At 40.1% G+C, this 20573-nt stretch overlaps 1 protein-coding gene across 5 annotated transcripts in view; it reads left to right on the forward strand.

The window, feature by feature from the left end:
• LOC144021954 (CUB and sushi domain-containing protein 3-like) overlaps positions 1-20573 on the forward strand; it is a 1200535-nt gene that overhangs the window by 288062 nt on the left and 891900 nt on the right. For all 5 annotated transcript variants that reach the window (XM_077526258.1, XM_077526261.1, XM_077526260.1 and 2 more), the window contains exons 11-16: positions 6247-6350; positions 6584-6696; positions 6939-7121; positions 7761-8087; positions 8626-8820; positions 8917-9055. In XM_077526258.1, the coding sequence (XP_077382384.1) occupies positions 6247-6350; positions 6584-6696; positions 6939-7121; positions 7761-8087; positions 8626-8820; positions 8917-9055 (1061 nt within the window). The remainder of the gene's footprint in view (positions 1-6246; positions 6351-6583; positions 6697-6938; positions 7122-7760; positions 8088-8625; positions 8821-8916; positions 9056-20573) is intronic.

Consider the following 20573-nt stretch of genomic DNA (forward strand, 5'->3'; position numbering starts at 1 on the left):
TTACTGTTCTCTTATATCAGATCAGGCTCACAATTGGTATTGTGTCCAGTTTGTAATGCACACATGGATATCAGCTCACTTTGTGATTGTTTATTAGCAGAAGAGGCACATTCATAACTTGCTAGGACTGGCAAGCACGATAGCAGTGTGCCACCATGTATCCCTCGAGGAAAACAAGCTTGGCAGAAGAAAGTTGATCCATTAGTGTTATTATGGTAATTATGCTTATGCCTGCATTGTGTTATGAATGGATACTGTGAAGAATGTTTTTTTCTCCCCATGGCTGGAGAGCGGACTGATAAGAATGATCAAGTGACCATCATATGTCTGTCATCAACGAATCACTGCACGGACGTTGAACTGAGATAATGAAGCTTTTATTTGAAATTGTACTGAGATAATGAAGCTTTTAGATTTAAATGTTTCTGCAGTGGAGCACATGTACAATTGGTTAATGAAAAAATTATATCTGTGACAGCTGGGGACAAAAAAGTTAATTATGAATTTTGATGGGCAAAATAATTATGTTGGACCTAAATTTTTCATGTCTTCAATAAGTATGTCATTTGTGCTCAAAATAATATGAAGAAATATGAACTTCTGTTGAGATTTGTTATCATTTGTTTGCAGCCCTGTGTGTGTGTGCGCGCGAGTGCGTGTGCATTCAACATTGGCATGGACTGTTTGTTAAAGGCTTATGCGATTAGCACTCAAAGATTCGATGTGATTTGACTCACGGGGTATTACTGTTGTTGATTTAAGTATTTAGAGGCAAGCCTGACTTTATTTGCTGCGAAGAAACTAGCAGATGGTTTTGGTTTCAAAGTATTGTGAGACATGCCTCTGTTAGGCACAGAAAAGCCTTTTCGAGATGCACTCATTCTGAATGCAATGTACAGAAACGACACGCTCTGGAATTAATTCATATAACTTAGATCAGGGGTGTCAAACTCATATTAGCTCAGGGGCCGCACGGAGGAAAATATATTACCAAGTGGGCCCGATCGGTAAAATAATGGTATATAACTTTTGCCGCCAATTATACGCAGATTTTCGGCATTTGTGGGCTAGCCCTAAATTACGGAGCTCAACTGTAATCATATTGCTCCACAAAAAAAAAACAGAAAAAACTTGAATGCAAATGGAACACAGCAACACTTTGCCTGTATGTGTTCTGGATATGTTAAATCTACCTGTTTTGCATATATAGCCTATATTGTTCCCAGAATGCATTGTGTGGCGCAGTTAACTCATTCACTCGCCACCATTTTCACTGAAGCAGTTCCCTTCGCTCCCTGCTGTTTTACTGGATTTTGACTGATTTTTGCAAGGCCACAGAATATTGTGTTCTATTGTTATAAGAACATGGAACCTACCAAAAGAAAGATTAGAGTCTCTTCTTTCATCAGGATCAAAAAGTACATATTTATCTGTTTCCGTTTTGCAGCAATTAGTATTAGAATATAGCTAAGTTTTACCATGATTCACAAATCTGTTTAAAACTGTGGGGGAAACGGCTTATTGCAACAGGGCCCTGGTTGATCCCATACTTTGCTGCCACCTGCTGGCCGTTTTTTTTTTAAAATAACTACCATTGCTTCAACAGTCCTCTTCAGTTCAGAGGCTGCATCAAAGCCTTCGGTATGCTCTAGCATAAAAAACAAAAAACAAACAAACATATAAATACGTCTTTGGGACACTGTTAATATTTAAAATAGAAGGTATTTATACGTTTTAGGGAGCAAATGAGTTAATGACGTTATAAGGATGTTAATCCTTGTCATATCTATTGTGTTACCAGTAATTAATTTGTGTCGTATTTAACATGTTTATGTCGGTCTATGATTTAATAAATAAATAAATAAACAAACCGTAACTTTAATTTATGTGTGAAATAGTGACATTCAGGATGATTCCCCGTACAAGTTGCTTTGCTCATCTGAGAACTGCTTGTGAAATTACAAATTTATATGTTTTGATTGTGGCCAGCTGATTAATTGGTCCGACCTTACAAAATATTTTTTATTTACAAAATCATCTCGCGGGTCGGGTTAAACCCCTTTGCAGGCCCGATCCGGCCCGCGGGCCGTAGGTTTGACACCCCTGACTTAGATGGTTGGTAGTCAATAAAACATGTAAATCATTTAGTACACTGCTTGCATGATTAGTTTTAAAAGGTATTATGCTCTCCTAATTTCTGGGGTATACTATACTCTGGGGTATATTATCATGTTTTATGCCCCATTGCGTATCATGAGTTTGGTTTGGTTTATTCATTTTTTCCTTTCGGACATATTACAGCTTACATCAATCACATCACATCATTTGTAACATTGACATCCGAAAGAAGGGCTGATGGGTAGAAGCTGAGGCTTATTCGAGACTTGGCCCCATCGACCCATTAACGCATTATAACGCATCATATTTAGAATAGTCATTAATTTTTATCGTTATCCATCACAGAGTTCCGTCAGTGTGCAGTGGAGAACCCCCTTGGTGGTTATGTTTGCTCGCTTGAAATTGACCAGTTTGCAGATCAGAAATTGGAGCAAGTTATTGGTGAAAATTCAATTTTGATGCTGTTTTCAACGCACTTAAGTTCAGACAGCTCAGGCGTTGCAATGCCTTCAAGCTACACTGTCATACTAACGCTTGGCTGTACGTGTGAGACATCTCAAAAATATCAGAAAATTTCAAATACATAACTTAGTACTGCACACTGATTTTGACCAAATATAAATTCGGAAGAGAAGGGTTTAAGTCAGTGTTGTCCAAACTACAGCCCGGGGGCCATTTGCGGCCCGCCGTCCATTTTTCCGTGGCAATATGCTTAAAATGAAAATGCTTTTTAAAAAACGAAAACTGAAACTACATTTCATGTTTTCAAAACTAACTAAAACTAACTATAATTATAGAAAACATGTCCTTCGTTTTAGTCTTTGGTAATTAATTTAATGCATGAGCCTTTGGAGATTATTTTAAATGTGATTTTTAGTAGATTTATTTTGATATAAACCAGAATAATGACGATTGAAAGTATGTCACACAGAAGTGACGTCATTTAGCAGCAGCCAAGAGAAAAGCACCATCAGATGACACGCCCATGGTGTTTTTTAAATATTGTGCACAAGTAATACACGTTTTAAAAAAATACTAATACTAATACTGAAACTAGCAAACTAAACTAAAACTAAGCATTTTTTTAAAGAACTAAACTAATAAAAACTAACAGAACCACCCTGAAAACTAATGAAAAACTAACTAAAACTAGAGCTGCGAGCAGCTATAAAGGGCCCTCGCAGCCCGGCCCACATTGGGGTATTTGCACGTTGGGGTACTTGCACTTTGGGGTACTCGCACATTGGGGTACTGGCACATTAGGAGCAAAATTTCTTTTAACATGGCATGATAAACCTTTACATGTGGATTTTTTTTTGCCAGGCGTGATGTGTGTGTCAAGTTCAATGGGTTTTGGTGATTGTTAAGATCTGCAAAAATTAGCGTCCTTTTTTATTTTTAGGGAATGAGTTGACCTGATTGGTATTTTTTGCAAAAGTATATATACCCATCATCGCTCGTACTCATTGCACGATGTTGCTTTTATTGTCCATAGACGCGATCAAAAATAAATAAAACAAAATAAAAAAATTACATATGTTTGCATCGGTCTGATACCAGTGAACATCTTGAGTAGTGGAAAAAGTAAAGGAATATTCATAAATGACTTAGTTATTACACTTACAATGACTTCACAAATTTTGTACAAAATACAGTAAGTGTTTTTTTTTTTTTTTTTTTGTTTTTTTTATGCCTCAAGGACTAGGTGGCGCTGTATTTATAACTGAATTTTGTCATAGAGATACCTTCACGCCTTGACTATAAATATACATGTCAAGTTTGGGATTTTTTTAAACATGTACCGGGGAGTTATTAAGCATATCCTTCATTCACGATACTGCTTTTAACGTCCATAGAGGCTATCAAAAATAAATAAAACTAAATAAAATATACGTATGTTTGGATAGGTCTGATGCCAGTGAACATTTTGAGTGGTGGAAAGTAAAAGAATATTCATAAATGACTTAGTTATCACACTGAGAATGAGTTTACAATTTTTGTAAAAATACCGTAAGTGGGGTATTTTTTTTTCATGCCTCAAGGGCTAGGTGGCGCTGCATATATAACTGAATTTTGTCATACAGATAGCTCCAGGCCTTGATTATAAACATACATGTCAAGTTTGGGATTTTTTGGAGCATGTACCGGTGAGTTATTAAGCATATCCTTTTTCAGTGCAAAACACAAATTTTGATGCCCTGCCCTCTTCATATAGTATTTCCAAAAGTCAAGATTTTTCCCCCTATCATTGGCTCAGGTCTTGACATGGTGCAGGTCAAGTCTTAACTCAGTCGGATGAAACGTGTTGGAGAAGTGGGCAAAAGTATGCCCTCTGTAAATGTGCAAAAATCGTCAAAAATGGGACATTCAAAAATTCGGAGCTCACTTCCTGTTCATTTTAGCATATGGGTCCAAGACACTTTTTTTTGTAGGTCTTGGGCTCCCTCATACACCTAAAAATATTCGTCGTTCTTGCTTAAACGTACAACCGGGGCTGCGTCGTTAAAAATTTCTAGGGGGCGCTATTGAGTCATTTTTGTAAAAATAGCACAATCAACAATAAAATATTGCTCATTTTACCAGGCCAGATGTGTGTGCCAAGTTTCATGAGTTTCTGTGCATGTTTAGACCCTCAAAACCGGCGTTGTTTTCTTGGCGAACAGCGCTTAGCCTCGCCCACAGCAATTCGCTTAAACTCACAAACTTCGTGTTGTGACATCATGAACGCCGAAACCCTCATCTGAGCAAATATGAGGTAGGTTCAGTTAACGTGTTTGGACAAAAACGTAGAAGAAAATTCGGAAGAAAAAAAAATGCCACTAGGTGGCCCAACAGTAAGATGAAATATAAGTTCGTAGATGTCTTTAGGGCTGGACTCTCATCAAATGTGTGAAATTTTGAGAAGATAGGATCATCTCGGTCAAGTTAATGCAGCTTTTATTGTCACGAAAAATCTTCAGAATTTGCGGCACCGTAGCGGCCACGCCCTTTCGCCAAAAGTTACAATATTCGGTGTGGGGCATGATCAACATCTTAAGGCTTTTCTGACCAATTTTCAACTGGATCCCTTCAACGAGCTCAGCACAGTAGCTAAAAACGTAAAGTATGACATTTATTGTTACCACTAGGTGGCGCTATAATTATAACAGAATTTTATGATATAGATGTTTTCAGGCCGTGACTATTACGTTGCCTGAGAAGTTTGAGATTTTTTGGAGCTTGAACATGGGAGTTATTAAGCATTTGCTCTTTCTGGACAAATGAAATTTTGAAGGCAATATTTGATGCCCCGCCCCCGTCATATAGTATTTCGAAAAGGCAAGATTTTTTTCCCAGTTGTTCTCTCAGGTCTTGAGATGATAAATACCAAGTTTGAAGTCAATTGGATGAAAAATGTTTGCAAAGGGGGAAAAAGCATGACCACAGTGAATGTGCCAAAATTGGACATAAAAAAATTCATAGCTCATTTCCTGTACATTTTAGTTACATGGTCCCAATAGACTTTTTTGTGCCTCTCGGGGTGCTACACGTGCCTGCCAATTTTCGTTGCTCTCGCTCAAATGTGCCGGGCTTGGTTTTTATTTTTCTACGCTAGGGGGTGCTATAGACTAACGTTGTTATGACAATGTCAGAATATCAAATTTTTCGCCGGGCCTGAGGAGTGTGCAAAGTTCGGTGAGTTTTCGTGAATGTTTAGGTCCCCAAAATCGCGATCGTTTGCGGAGAATAAAGAAGAAGAAGAAGAAGAAGGAGAAGAATTTTTACAAAAACAATAGGGACCTCACAACGGTCGCTGCTCGGGCCCTAATTAAAAATTCCAAAACTCTAATAACCCTACTGCCATATTACAAATAAATTGGTTTATATAGTGTAGCATTTTTCTAAATATGCAAAAGCACAAATAAATTATTTGTACAATTTTTAGGACTAAACACAATTACTCTTCATAACATTATGTGGCCCTCAAATTAATACATTCACTGCCAGCCCAGAAAAAAATACATCATTGACGTATTTTTCCGTCAATGGCAGTGAATGAGTTAAAAAGTTTGGACACCCCTGGTTTAAAGTACTGTATATTCCTGTGTTTTTATGGTTAATAAAAATGTAAAGTTGTCCTCTCTTTAGGTTATTCAGATCAACTTTGAAGAATTTGACTTGGAGATTGGGTATGATTCGCTCACGATTGGTGATGGAGGAGAAGTAGGGGATTCTAAAACAATAATACAAGTGTAAGTAGTGGTCATAAAAATTCAGGAGATGCATGTCATCATTTCTGCTATGGTGTCTTTGGTACAGCAAATGCTACTGTACAACTGATTTGACTCTTACTTAAATGTATTTTAAAATATTTTGTTTAAACACTGCTTTATTTAATATCAGATTACTTCACTCATTGCATTATACGTCACAAGATTGTCTCAGTCGGTGTTTGTGTGTTTTAATACCTCTTTTGCTTCTGTAGACTAACTGGGAGCTTTGTCCCAGATTTGATTGTGAGCATGTCCTATCAGATGTGGCTTCATCTGCAGTCTGATGAAAGTGTGGGCTCAATTGGCTTCAAGATCAACTATAAAGGTACAAAGAGTTTAATGTTGACACTGCTATCTGTATGCATGGCCGTGATCAATGGCTGCCTCCATTACGCAGTCAGTCACCGCTGTCCGTCATTCTGTTAGCCTCCCACTCCCCTGTCCTGGATTTACTGATTATGTAAATAGGAGATATTGAACATACATTCAGCTTCTGTATTTGGCTTTACTCGATCCGCTATTTTTCATCTCCTCTATTTCCATTCCTGCCTCTACCCTTACCCATAGAAATTGACAAAGAGAGTTGTGGTGATCCTGGTACGCCACTCTACGGCTACCAAGAGGGAAATGGCTTTTTAAATGGAAATGTTCTGCGATTTGAGTGCCAGTTTGGATTTGAACTCATTGGAGAGAGGATGATAACCTGCCAGAACAACAATCAGTGGTCTGCAAATATTCCCATCTGCATATGTGAGTTTTATGTGCATTTCATTTTATGTGGACAAATGAAGCAATTACTTATGTGCTTGGAAAGTTCACAATGACATTAGGCTATTGGAGGATTAATTACAATGCAGTAAAATGGCAATGCAGCGCTTTGTATGTAAACAGTAATACACCGAATGTCAAAGGACAAAGGAATGCTACAGGAATTTGCTGCCTTGCAGGGAGAAAAATAAGGCCAGCGGACACTATGCATATGCTCCAGATGTAGGACATATGCGATGTAGTTCTCAAAGACCAGCCAAATCTCAACTCTGTGTTTCATTATAACTAACCCAATTCACTTACTAAATTCTAGTCCTGTTTTTCTGTTGTAGTTAACTGTGTCCGTTGGGACACTGCATGACTCCAGTCCTGTGAACATAATGTTTCTCAGACTACATTTTTGCAAATCAGGCCTGATGATTCTCCAATGCTTTGAGACCCATAGGACCAGTATTTTGTTCTCTCAGCTAGTCATAACACTCATACAATGTCCTGTTCTGATCTTAGTTTGCGAGACTGGACAGAGTCATCTTGTTGCTGTTAATACAAATTGCCCTGCCTGGGATGTTTTTTTTTTTTTTTAAATGAGTTATTAATCAATATGTTGCCTTTCTCATTCAGTTCCCTGTTTTTCCAACTTCACGGCTCCCATGGGGACTGTGCTCTCCCCTGACTATCCAGAAGGCTATGGGAACAACCTCAATTGTGTATGGTTGATCATCTCAGAGCCTGGCTCCAGAATCCACCTGGCATTTAATGACTTTGACCTTGAACCACCATATGACTTCCTCACCATCAAGGATGGCGACCAATCAGGAGCGACCATTTTGGGTCGTTTCTCTGGGGCAGAAGTTCCCTCCCACCTGACATCCAACAGTAACATCCTACAGCTCGAGTTTCAAGCTGATCACTCCATGTCAGGACGAGGGTTCAACATCACGTATAGCAGTGAGTGGCCATTTGCACAGTCCGTTCAAAACAGCTATGTCATGAACCCATAAATACTCATACCCGAGCTGTCTTTTATTACTTCCAACTGGGCCAATTTTTAAATTACTGGAGTGTTTAAAAGCAAACTAAGTCTTTGCAAGTTTGGTTCTGTTATGTTCATGTTTGGTGTTCAGTAGCATATGTATTTGTTCAGAATGTCAGGCAAAAGTAACAATTTTTTTTGATAAAATATATTTATGTAATCCTCTTCCAGGCACAGAGTTTGAGTAAACCCGCAAAAAGCATCATACTGTGCTCAGCTTTTATGCCTCATTTATATGTGCTATAACACATTTTTTTGTCTACTGGCAAAGAGACAAGACTCAGCAGCTTTTGTCAACATTAGGTGTACAAAGAACAAGCTGTTTAAGGTTCCTTGCTGTGTTGCAGACAGCTACATCTATTTACCTTATCTCTACACACCTCAAAGAAGCCATTTCTCATGAAAACAAGAGTGCCTGTCACCAGATTGTGTTGTCTTTCTCCTCATTACAAGCTTTTGGGCGTAATGAGTGCCCTGACCCTGGCATACCACTGAATGCCAGGCGCTTCGGGGACAGTTTCCAACTGGGCGGCTCCATTTCTGTGGTCTGTGAAGAGGGCTTCATCAAGACACAAGGGGCTGACACCATTACATGCCATTTAGAGGAAGGCAAGGTGATGTGGAGCGGCCTCATTCCAAAATGTGAAGGTACACAAATAAGATAGAACTAAGTTTCAGTGCTTACGAAAAAACACAACTTTTTCCCCCCCCTTTCAATTATTTCACTTTTCCCCCCTCAACCAGCTCCCTGTGGGGGTCACTACTCTGGCCCGTCTGGAGTCATCCTATCCCCTGGATGGCCTGGCTACTACAAAGACTCACTTAGTTGTGAGTGGGTCATAGAAGCTGAGTCAGGACGTTCCATTAAGATCAGCTTTGACAGGTCTGTATGTCAATGTCAATGCAGTTAACAGGGGTGGGCAATTAATTTTAAGGGCCGCATGAAACTGAAACACTTGCCGAGGGCCAAACCAACATATTGACCTCAGCTTTGTCTATACCATATTATTTTTAATTTATTTAGAAAAAAACATATGACAATGTGATTTGTATGGTTATAATTAGAACATACAAAATTTAAACACAAGCGGTAAAAAAATCCGACATCTTTACACTTTAAAAAGTATAATGTTAATTTTGGGCCTCAACTGCAAACTCACATTTGTTGTTGCTAGTCAGGGCTCTTCAATATATAGATAGATAAGTAGGAAGTATAATATTAGTGCTGTCAAACGATTAAAAATTTTTATTTGATTAATCACACTTTTTAATTTTGATTAATCACGATTAATCAGCTAAATTGCCTGCGTATTCGCGTAATATGAAATAAATACAAAATACCGTAATATTTTGACATTAACACATTTTATTATCTGAATGTCATTTGCAAACATTGATTAAATGCATGTACGCAATTTCATGCATGCGTGTATTGCTCAAAATGTAACAGCATCATATCAATTGGGTGCAATTCAGCAATTATTAATTAATTAAATGCAAATTACTTTTGCTTTATCGAAAGTCCCGTCGGAGTGTTTTTTAAAGCGAAATTTACCACCGAGCACACCAACTGGAGTCAACTGGAGCTCATTTTGGAACAACAGGCGTAGGAAATGCCGTGCATTGACCTAATCACTGACCTGCGCAGCCTTCAATGTAACCATCCGTGGTTACGTTTAAGGCCCAAGTGCGGTCCAAAAAAATAGTGCGATTAATATGCGTTAATACGTGATTAATGCGTCAATTTTCTAGGATTAATTAATCTATTAAAGCTTTAACTTTGGCAGCCCTATATAATATTAATGACCAGTACGTACAGTATACGAAACTATAGATTTGCATACAGAATCATCAGACTGTCTTCCCTCCAAGGTGCATGAAATAAGAGTTTTATTAGCCTTAGGACTACTGTTGTCATTTTTGCAACTTATCACAAAATCTATGATTCGTTTATCGATTTTGTGGTCACGGTTTTCAGTTCGGTTCTGTACTCATTGACGTACAAAAAAAACAATGTCTTGCATCGTTAGGTTAAAAATTAAGGTAATGTACACGGGCATGCTGCCATTTTAATTAATGGAAAGGACAGTTGGAGGGTAAACAGCAATCGGGGAGAGAGAGGAGATGACACGATGAAAAGGAGCGCTGGGCACGGGAATCAAACCAGGGTCGACTGCTCGGAGAGCTAGCTTCAACACATGGGGGGCGGCTGTTTTACCACTAAATTACCCAAATTATTAGTTTTTGTTGTTGTTGTATCTATACCAGCGGCATATAGTGGTAGGCAGGGGCGTGGAGTGACCTTTGAAGGGGCAGGTGCTCAAATTAAAAAAAAAGGGGCACATGTATAACTGATGGAATTCGAGCATGGTCGACCCACTCTGGGTTCGAACTGCGGCATCATCTTGGAAGTGGAGCGCACTGACTTTGATGAGTTAAAAGTCAGCAAAAGGGCAAAAGACCCTGTGAAAGCTCAGAGAAGGGAAGTTATATTAAACATATACAGCTCAAGCTGGCATCTGTTACATATGGAAGAAGAGTTTGAAACGTATACAGAAACATAATTTACAATATAACACATCATGCTATAGTTCTGTAAGGCTGTAATGACAACCCTCTTTAATCTTGAGTTGGCTGAATTGTAGCTGCCAATCCAAAATTCATGATGAACTTTACATATGACCACAACTTACAATGTTTATTGTCCAAAGTACACACCTGATATACAGTACTTAGTAGGGAGCAGTGCAAAGTAAAAGTAGTATATGCTTTACCGAATGGGGTATGCTGAACAGCTTCTGTTGAGGACATCTGAGGACTCAATCAACTCAACTCAAAAGTTGATTTGCAATAAAACCACTCGTCACTTCTGTAAACAACTATGTCCAAATGAATGACTCTGTGACACAGCCCATTCTATCTGGGATTGGCTAGCAGTTGCTATTATTTGCTTTTTGCTGTTATTTGCTTTTTGGATATGGACAACATTTCTTATAATTTTTGCCAGACATCTCTATTCTTTGGTCTTTGACTCAGCATGAGATTTCGCATCATTTCAGTGTTTTATGGTGCCTTCTGTATTTTGTGGTATTTTATTTATACTTATTATGTTTACTTATTCACTTACCTACATCTTGTTAGAATTGTTTTTGCTTGTATACGTATCTACTTATATTTACTAGAATTATTTTTATTTTGTGTTATTTTCTTTCACTTGTCTCTACTGCAAGACTGATTTCTATTCCATGCACAGCACTTTGTATGCAGCAATGGATTTTTTTAAAGTGCTTTATAAATAAGGTTGAGTTGAGATATGTTGATAATATAGAGAAACGGGTTCAGTGAAAAACTAAGCAAAATATCAATCCAAAAGGATGTGTAAAGTGCTGTTTTTTAATTAGAACTTAGTGACAGTTATTAACAGTAACAAACTTAGCAATTAAAAAAAAAAGAGAATTCAACTTACATTGCACTACAACTGTGCTTTAGTGATAAATAATTTTATGCTCCAAAGTTGTTGTGTTTGTGTGACTGCGTGGGTCTGTTAACTGCATCCTGTGTATTGCTACAATTTGTCCGTGCTGTGTGGCTTGACTAATCAAAACAAAAGCTTGCCACTCACTTGTAAACGTTATTTAGTGGACCAGTGGACGCAGGATTCCGAGCGATGTGCGTCTCCCCCCACCCCTCCCGATTAATTCTAGTAGGCCTAATCATAATTATTTTTTGAAAGTTGGAATTTAGTTTTGAAAGGCAACTACGTTTGTATTACACGCACCAAAATAAATAAATAAATAAATAAATGGTTGGACAAAGGGGCACTTTGGGCACATCTTGTGAAAAGGGCATGTGCTAGGTCATGTGCTAGGGCCGGTTGAGCAAGCTTCACCTATTACTGAGGAAGAGAGGGATCAGCTCATATCAAAGATCAACCTTTATGGGTTGCTATAGACAAAGCAGACCTGATGCCATGTTTGATGCCAGTAATCTGTAATCAAATCTCAAATGTGCTACCATACAGAGTAGACCATTCATGACGTAAATAGAGTGGTGTCTAAAATCAAAACCAAGACAGATGAATTGAACTTTCGACACTTTGGGAAAGATGATAGCCTAAAATTGGTTACATTTACTGATGCATCTTTTACATATCTCTCAGATATAGGTACTCAAGGTGGCCACTTAACTGTTTAGATGGGTGAAAACGGGATGTTTTCTCCTATTTCTTGGCAGTCAAAAAAAATCAAGAGAATTGTCAGGAGTACAATTGCAGGTGAAACACTCGCAATGTCTGAGGGAATTGACAATGCAGTTTTTCTCTCAACATTATTCTCTAGTCTGATCTCTATGCTGGTAGTACTGAGCAACCTTACCAATAATCTGTGTTACTGATAATCAGTGCTGTCACTAACACGTTACTAAGTAACACGTTATTTTAATCTGATTACTTTCTTTCAATAATGAGCAATCTAACAAATTTTTTTTTTTCAAACCAGTAATTGGATTAAAGTTACTTTCCTAAGTGGCTGTACATTACTGTAGCGATAATTGGGTCGTCTTTTGACAAATTAATAATTTTGGACGGTACTGAGTGGAGTTGAAATTACCTCAGCAACCTCTAGGGGCACCACGTGATTTTGCTTGGCTAAAATTCCTCTTTTAACAAGTATTCATAATCTGAAGTCGCTACTATGTTTAATTGCGGAGTTCTCTGCTTTAGTAAAAGAATTAATAATCCACTCAAAAACACAATGATTCAAATGAAGATGGAATTTCTAGACAACAAATTTATTTGGTAATCACACACATATAGTATTACTCAGCCTAACCTGTTAAAGACGGAAATAAAATGTTAAAAAGAAAGCATGCAACCTAACGAACTAAGATAAAAGATAATAAAAAAGGTGAATGGGAAAAGGATGGAATCGTTTGACATGTCAAACCTTTGTAGTTGACAAAAGTTGCGCCAGTGGTTGGTCGGATTGGCAATAGAAAGCAACTTACTTTATGATTCGGGCGCACGGAGGGAGCAAAACTCGATGGTGTCCTCATGAAAACACTAATCCAGTTGGAGGCAGGTGAGCGCACGGCTGGAGAGTCTCTGTAGGTCCACAGCTGAAACAATGAGTAGGCGGTGCGGGTCTTAGCGGAGCAGTCTCAGCAGGTCCTCAGGTGGAGGCAGGTGATCGCACGGCTGGAGAGTGGTGTGCCGAAGCAGATCATCAGATGGTGAGCTGGTTGGTGAGCTGGTTCCGTGACCAAGTTGGCAAGGCACGTCATGGAAGGAGCTGGATGGCCTGACGAGGGCCTGATGTGGAGCTGGCGTGAAGTCTCACGCGCGCGAGATGATGACACCGGCCCGTGGCTGTCAGTGCACTCCTGAAGTGCATCAGGAAAGATGTGGGACCGGGTGGCGGTCGGGCGCACGGTGCAGATGACTGAGTTCCAGAAGACGGCCACAAGTTGGGTGGTTTCTTTGCGTCGTGCAAGCTTGGGCACACGCTGTTCGGGGCAGTTTGTCAGTCCTTGGTTCAAAAGAACAAAAGGCCACATGATTGCTCTGCCAGTGGGAGGTAGAGAAAGCGTCCGTGGGGAGGAAGATGGCGCCAGGAGGAGAGAGAAGTTCTTTGTGCGCAGGAAGAGGAGGCATGGAAGGGAGGCAGGAAGAGGACAAAGTTCTTTGTGCGCTGGCTTTTAAACGGGCGCAACAAGTGGCTCCACCCCCTCCGTGAGCCAGAAGCAGGATTGGCTTTGAAGCCAAACTTTTGGACACAAAAAGTTTGAAATTTTGCAAGAATTGACATGTCAAGGCTTCACAAAAGAAACACATATCATTCTAAGCACGTTTCAAACCTTAATGCTATCATCAAGTTGTTCAATCCGCGAAACATCTTCTAATCGGCTAAACTAGCTAACTGCAGAAGTTACACACATTCATTCATTTGAGATAGACAAACAACTTTAACACTTTGTAAACAAAGTAAACACTGGATGTCGTTGAGATACAAACAGTCAGTCGTCTATCAAGAATTATGTGGAATTTGGATTAATTGTGAGTGGCCAGATTTCTTGAGTTTAATTTCAACGGTCAACCATTTGGGGTCGCTCTTGCCCTTTGGTAGCTCCAAGGGATGTCTAACAAAGGAAATGAAGATGCACTGGACCCAAATGATAAGGCAGTTCTGGTACCTGATAACCAGTCATAAATGCTGGTCTGGCCTGACCAAATGCTTTCAGATCTCCACAGGAGTCTCCTGTGCCCGTGATAGTGGGATTTGGTCCTTTGTTGGAATTGAGTTCAAATATTTTTGTACTCCCGAGTGAGTCTTTGCTATGTGGAGGAACCACGGCTTACTGAACACACACACGTTTCCCAGAGTACAGTATTTCCAAAGGAGGAAAAAAAAATGGAGGGTGACAAGGCCAATAATCGCTACATTACTTTTGTTTTATTACCTCATGTATGTAGAATGCAGAATTTTGTTGTCCATTTCGAAGATAATTTCAAGGAGAAAAAGTTTCACTTGCTTTTGGGAGTGACGACACATCGCACGTCACGTTTTCTCAGCGGAAGATGCAACGCCGGGTCACGTGTACCAACATGTGTGAGCGGTGAGCGCTAGGAGTCTGGCCAAAATACCTACCTCGTCACGACGTAAACAATGGAAGAAGCAGGAGGACCTCCATTAACGGGTGCATTTGCTCATTGGAAATATAGCCATTACTTCTAATTTTTGTCCAGTAAAGATTACAAAACCCTCTCAGTATTTGCAAACTTTGTGCTGGGTAAAAACTAAGGAGAAAGCCAATAGGTCTGCATTTCCTTCAGCCCAACTACCCCCCCCCCCCTCCTCTCCCCCCACTACATTTGTTTCTGAAGAAAAGGCTTCGCTTTAAAATCAGCTCTATTAAAGAGCTCACTGAAACCAAAAGGGCTAAAAAGGTAAGGTACTGTGTGGTCAGACACCAAGGATCAACTGGCTGACTGTCTCACTAAAGGCCTCGTTATACTTCTGCGCCAGGTTACGTAGGTGTTACAGTGGAGCTCCGCTTGTGCGTTTGCCTTCATACTTGTGCACAATACATATCACAATACACATCGGGTTCTGCCGCAGTTCACTCCAAGTCGGGGTGTCGCTAAGGTTGGGACGCCACATAGTGGAGATTCCTCTGCATTTTATGACGAATTCAGGAAGTTCAATTCAATTCAGGAACAAGAAACAAAGCCAGGGGAGAGTTGGCTTATCACCATGGCTATTATTTAATGCCAATTTGCAACAGTGTTGGCCGCGAACTCGCCAAAACACAACAGCTCTGTGCCAAGCAAACACAGTTTGTTTTTTTTTCTCCCCCTTTCCATCTCGTCACACACACATAACCACACGTACAACCGTGGTCTCCGGGGCTGGAAGTGGAGTTGTGCCGCCTGCGCTGACAAACATAGTTGGCTTCACGGAAAATATCTGGGTGGGGGGCAGGGAGAGGGAAAAAAGAAAAAAGCCGAGTATGCCATCGAACGGACCAATGCTACGTCCCGCCATCTACGGCGTGCAAGAATTGGCCATGTGTGCGCCGCACCAGGCCACGAGCTACGCGGCACTTCAAATTCATGACGCGCGTAGATCATGTGATCTACACAGGTCATTAACGCAAGAGCAAACACAGAAGTATAAACCAGGCTTAAGAAAGGAGCATCTTCAGCCATGTTGCTCAGGGATCTCTATGAAGTGCAAGGAAAGTTGAATGAACAACCAATTTTTTGCTGAATGTTTTTACAGTTCAGTATTTACATATGCCACATTTATTATTGTGTATATTGTGTATATTGTTTTTCCGAAGAGACTGAGATTGTTGTTCAATTTAATCACCTTCACATGTCATACCACAAGGGGGCAGTATTGTTTCTTTTATGTCAGGGGTGTCAAACTCATGTTAAATCAGGGGTCGCATGGAGGAAAATATGTTACCAAGTGGGCCGGATCGGTAGAATAATGATATATAACTTAAAAACAATTACCGTCAAATTATAGGCAGATTTTCGCTATTTGTGGGCCAGTCCTAAATTATGGAGCTCAACTGTCATCAAAAAATAACTGTGCTAAATTGTTCTCAGAATGTGTGGTGCAGTTAACTCCCTTCGCTCCCGGCTGTTTTACTGGATTTTGACTGATTTTTGCAAGGCCCACGGAATAGTGTTCTATTGTCATAAAAACATGGAACTCACCAGAAAAATGATTAGTGTCTTATTTCATCAGGATAAAAAAAAAAAAAAAGTATATTTCTGTCTGTTTACGTTTTGCAGCAATTAAGAATATAGCCAAGTGTCATCATTATTCACATTCCTGGTGAAAACGCTGGCAAAAAGAGCTTGTTGCAACATGGCCCTGCTTGATCTTATACTCTGCTGCCACCTGCTGGCCGTTTTTGTAATAATTACAATTGCTTCAACAATTCTCTTCAGTTCAGAGGCTGCATCAAAGCCATCTGTATGCTCATAAAATTAAACAAACAAAAAAAAAACGTAATATTAGGGGTGGGACAAAAAAACGATTCGACCGGATCATCGTTCGTCAAGGGGAGCTAAACGACCGTATCGGTAGCAGACTCGTCAATCGATACAAAATCCGCCGGGAATCCTTAGATACATTGCTTGTAAAGCTGTGGACCGGATATCGCGTGGCTGTGAATCGGTTGCGAGTGAGGCTTTATGGTTTTTATAAGAATAGCAAGAGTTCTGCTCCGTGCTCTACTTGTTTTGTTTACGTTTCAGTAGCATCACTTTTCACGCTACTTCCGTGTTTACAGAGAGCTAGCAAAGTCGCACTCAGAGACGCTTCATTCCCTGGATGTTGTAAACATAATGCAAAGACGTTACGCGCCGTTTTGGGGGGTCCGCCCACCGTCAACGCCGGGCTCGCGACACCACACGGGATAGTGTTCGCGCGTGCGTGCCACAACGTGTGACAACATGCAACTGGAGACAGTTAGCAGAAGCCCGTGCCATACATCTCGGTACTTCCCATGGCTATCGAGTCCTCTCGGTGCACTTGTATGTCCTGGTGTTGGTACTGCGCGTGAGCCAAAAGAATTTGGACAGTGCGCGACCCAAAAGAATTACAGTAACTCCCGTGATGATCCAATGCATGGATTCAAACTTCACAGGTATGTCCCACAGCCAACACACCAGCTAAGCTAAAAGCACACTGCAAGCATCAATGTACACAACTAGAATGAGCAGCAGATAGGAGAACTGAGACATGCCCGCAATTACGTCATCAAACGTACATTAACATGTTTATGTTGGTCTATAATTTTAAACAAATAATAATGATAATAAAAATTAAACAAACCGTAACTTTTATTTGTGTGTAAAATAATGACATCCAGGACGATTCCCCGTACAAGTTGCTTTGCTCATCTGAGGACTGCTTGTGAATTTACAAATTTGTATGTTTTGATTTTGGCTGATTAATTGGTCCGACATTACATTTTTATTTTTATTTTTTAACTTTACAAAATCATCTCATGCCCATGGGCCGTATGTTTGACACCCCTGATTTATGTAAAAGAGACTGAAGAAGAGCAGTTGTTGGGTGTTGTAACGGTGGAGGAAGGTGAACGCAAGAAAATAAAGTACACTGAACTTGAAACAAAAGTGGAGTTCTTATTCCATCTAACATTATCTGTCTGATAATAATCATATGTGAATGAGCTCAGCACATGCATAAATTCTTTGTCTCTTCGCTCATGTGACATGGACAAAATTCTCACCTTTTTAGCTCTAAACACCACCACAATGGATTTAAAATGAAATTAACCAGATGTGCTGGAGCTGCATACTTTTAGATTTAATTTGAGGGTAAGCATTTAGATTCAAATTAGGTAAACAGTGTATGAATTATAAGTTTGTGTATATGACTTTTTAGTGAGGCCAGCTAGATGCATGCTAGCATTGCATATACTTGGGTATATGCAAGTCACGAACGTGGCAATTTCCAGTGACTTTTAATTTGAAGTCATCTGTCATCAAGTCATTTCTTCTAAGAAATCTTGCAATAGAGATATAAAGACTTGTTAGTGGTGGCTTAAGATAGTGATGCTAACATCATCATGTCTACTACTGGAGAGTTGAGGGAGAACACAAAGCGGAAATTGGGTGGGCTTAACTACATGCACTATCCAGGAGAAAACAACAGGCCTCCAAAAATACATCAACAAGATATCACCCAGGGACAACCTGCTCAGTGAATGCCTCAGGCAACAGAAGCTCAGTAAGGAAAAGACACCAGATGGACTGTCATGGAAAGACATGCATAGCAAGCATCACCAACAAATGGGAGGGGGAGGGCAGGGGCTGGAAAAGGCTGGATAGAAAGACAGCACTTGGGCACTAATTCTGTCAGCACGAAAACAGGATCAATACATGTTGGGGGTCTACTACATCAGACAGGTCCCCAAGTGCAGGCTATGCAAAGAAACGCCAGAGACTGTGCAGCATATCATAGCAGGGTGTAAGATACTAGAAGGAAAGTCATGCTGTAGTTGTATAACTATGTAGCTAGAATAGTGTAGTGGAACATCTGTACAAAATATGGACTGGATGTCCCTGAATCAAGATGGCACCACGACGTTCCTTGTTAATAACCAGGCCTAGATATTGTGAAGCCCAATTCACACTGACTGCGGAACGGCTGCGGTGCGTTTTTCGTACGGCGGCCATACGGACACCGCAAGGACTGCAATTCACACCATGTGCGTTGCGTGTCCGGAAATCTCCTCCCGACAGACCACGAGATCACGTGGGGTTCACGCTGGCGAGTTGACTTCACCCAATAACAACCGTGTATATAGAGTCCTATTTGTAAACAATTGCCACGCTTGTCTATTGTCACATCGAAATCTGCTCCCGATAGACCACAAGATCACGTGGGGTTCAAGCTGGAGAGTTGAGGTCACCCGATAACAACAGTGTGTAGTCCTATTTGTAAACAATAGCCATGCTTGCCTGTTGTCACATCGATATGCTTTTTGGACATTATTTCTGGGACTTCTACCATGGCTGTTCTCCATGGGCAAGTACCTTTTATATTTAAATAGTGTTATTTTGTCGTGTTTAATTTATTCTGAGCTCATGTTTTCTCTTAAATGTCCGACTGATGTCATGTATGCAGCTAGCTAGCTTCCCTCCCCAAAAAACTAGTTCGGCAAACGGTTTTATTTTGAAATATACCGGATTTACCTTAATGCGAGACGCTCGATTTCCTGTCCGGCTCGTGTAATTTCTTCAGCTTCATGAAAATCCGCATGTGGTATCCGGAAGAAATAGAATGCTTGCGACACGTAGACTTGAATGCTTTCTATCCTTGCGGCGTCCGTACGGCCGCCGTACGGAAAACGCACCGCAGTCGTTCTGCAATCAGTGTGAATTGGGCTTTGAAACTTCCAATTCCAGACTGACAAACTGGCGATGGCCAACCAGTCTGACATAATAGTGACTAGTAAACATCAGAAGATATCAGTTGTGATAAATGTACAAAGTAGCAATCCGAGCAACATCCGGACAAGGAAAGATGATGAAATACAAAGGACTGAAATAGAGAAAATATAGGTGGTGAAGGCAACAGTAGTGCCAGTAGTGATCTGGGCAATGGCTCGAGCAGATGTCAGGAACAAAATGAGTTAAAATGTTGTTTGGAGAGATTACTTGATATATCTTAGGGCTGCCAATTAGACACATTAATTAGATTAATTAAATAAATTGCAAATTAACGCGTTATGAAGATTAAGGCAAGTCCCACAGCCAAACTGTTTGGCTTTTCTACATAGAATACAGTGTTCCCTCATTTACCTCTGGGGTTGAGTTCCAAAAAATACTCGCAATAAATGAAATCCGCGAAGTAGCTAGCTTTATGATTTTCATTTGCTATAAATGTTTTAAGGCTCTGAAACCTCTCACCACACAGTTTATACACTTTTCTCATCGAGGCATTTACATTTTCTCACATTTCTCTCTTGTCTAAACATTCTCAATGTTCAAACCTTCATAAATTTTATATAATGGTACGTTACTGTAAAAAAAAAAAAAAAACCCAAAACAAAACAAAAAACATGCAAAATTGCATTAAAAAACATCCGCAACATAGCGAGACCGCATTACCAATAGGCAGTTGGTTCCCCAACAATGAAGACCCTTGCCTCATGGATGCTAATATTGCCTTATGGACGTCTGTGGATTCATTTAGTCAAGTTCCATGAATATGAACTGAAAAGCATTTGAAATTTGGCCAATTGAATGACCCATAGGCTGCAGTGGCACGTCAATTCCAATCTGTACCACTCGTCAAAAGCAGGGTGACAACAGACATGGACGCGAGTGCGACTCAGGATAGTGAGGCAAGCTT

The sequence above is a fragment of the Festucalex cinctus genome, chromosome 7 (genome assembly GCF_051991245.1).
Source record: "Festucalex cinctus isolate MCC-2025b chromosome 7, RoL_Fcin_1.0, whole genome shotgun sequence".
NCBI classification, from domain to species: Eukaryota; Metazoa; Chordata; class Actinopteri; order Syngnathiformes; family Syngnathidae; genus Festucalex; species Festucalex cinctus.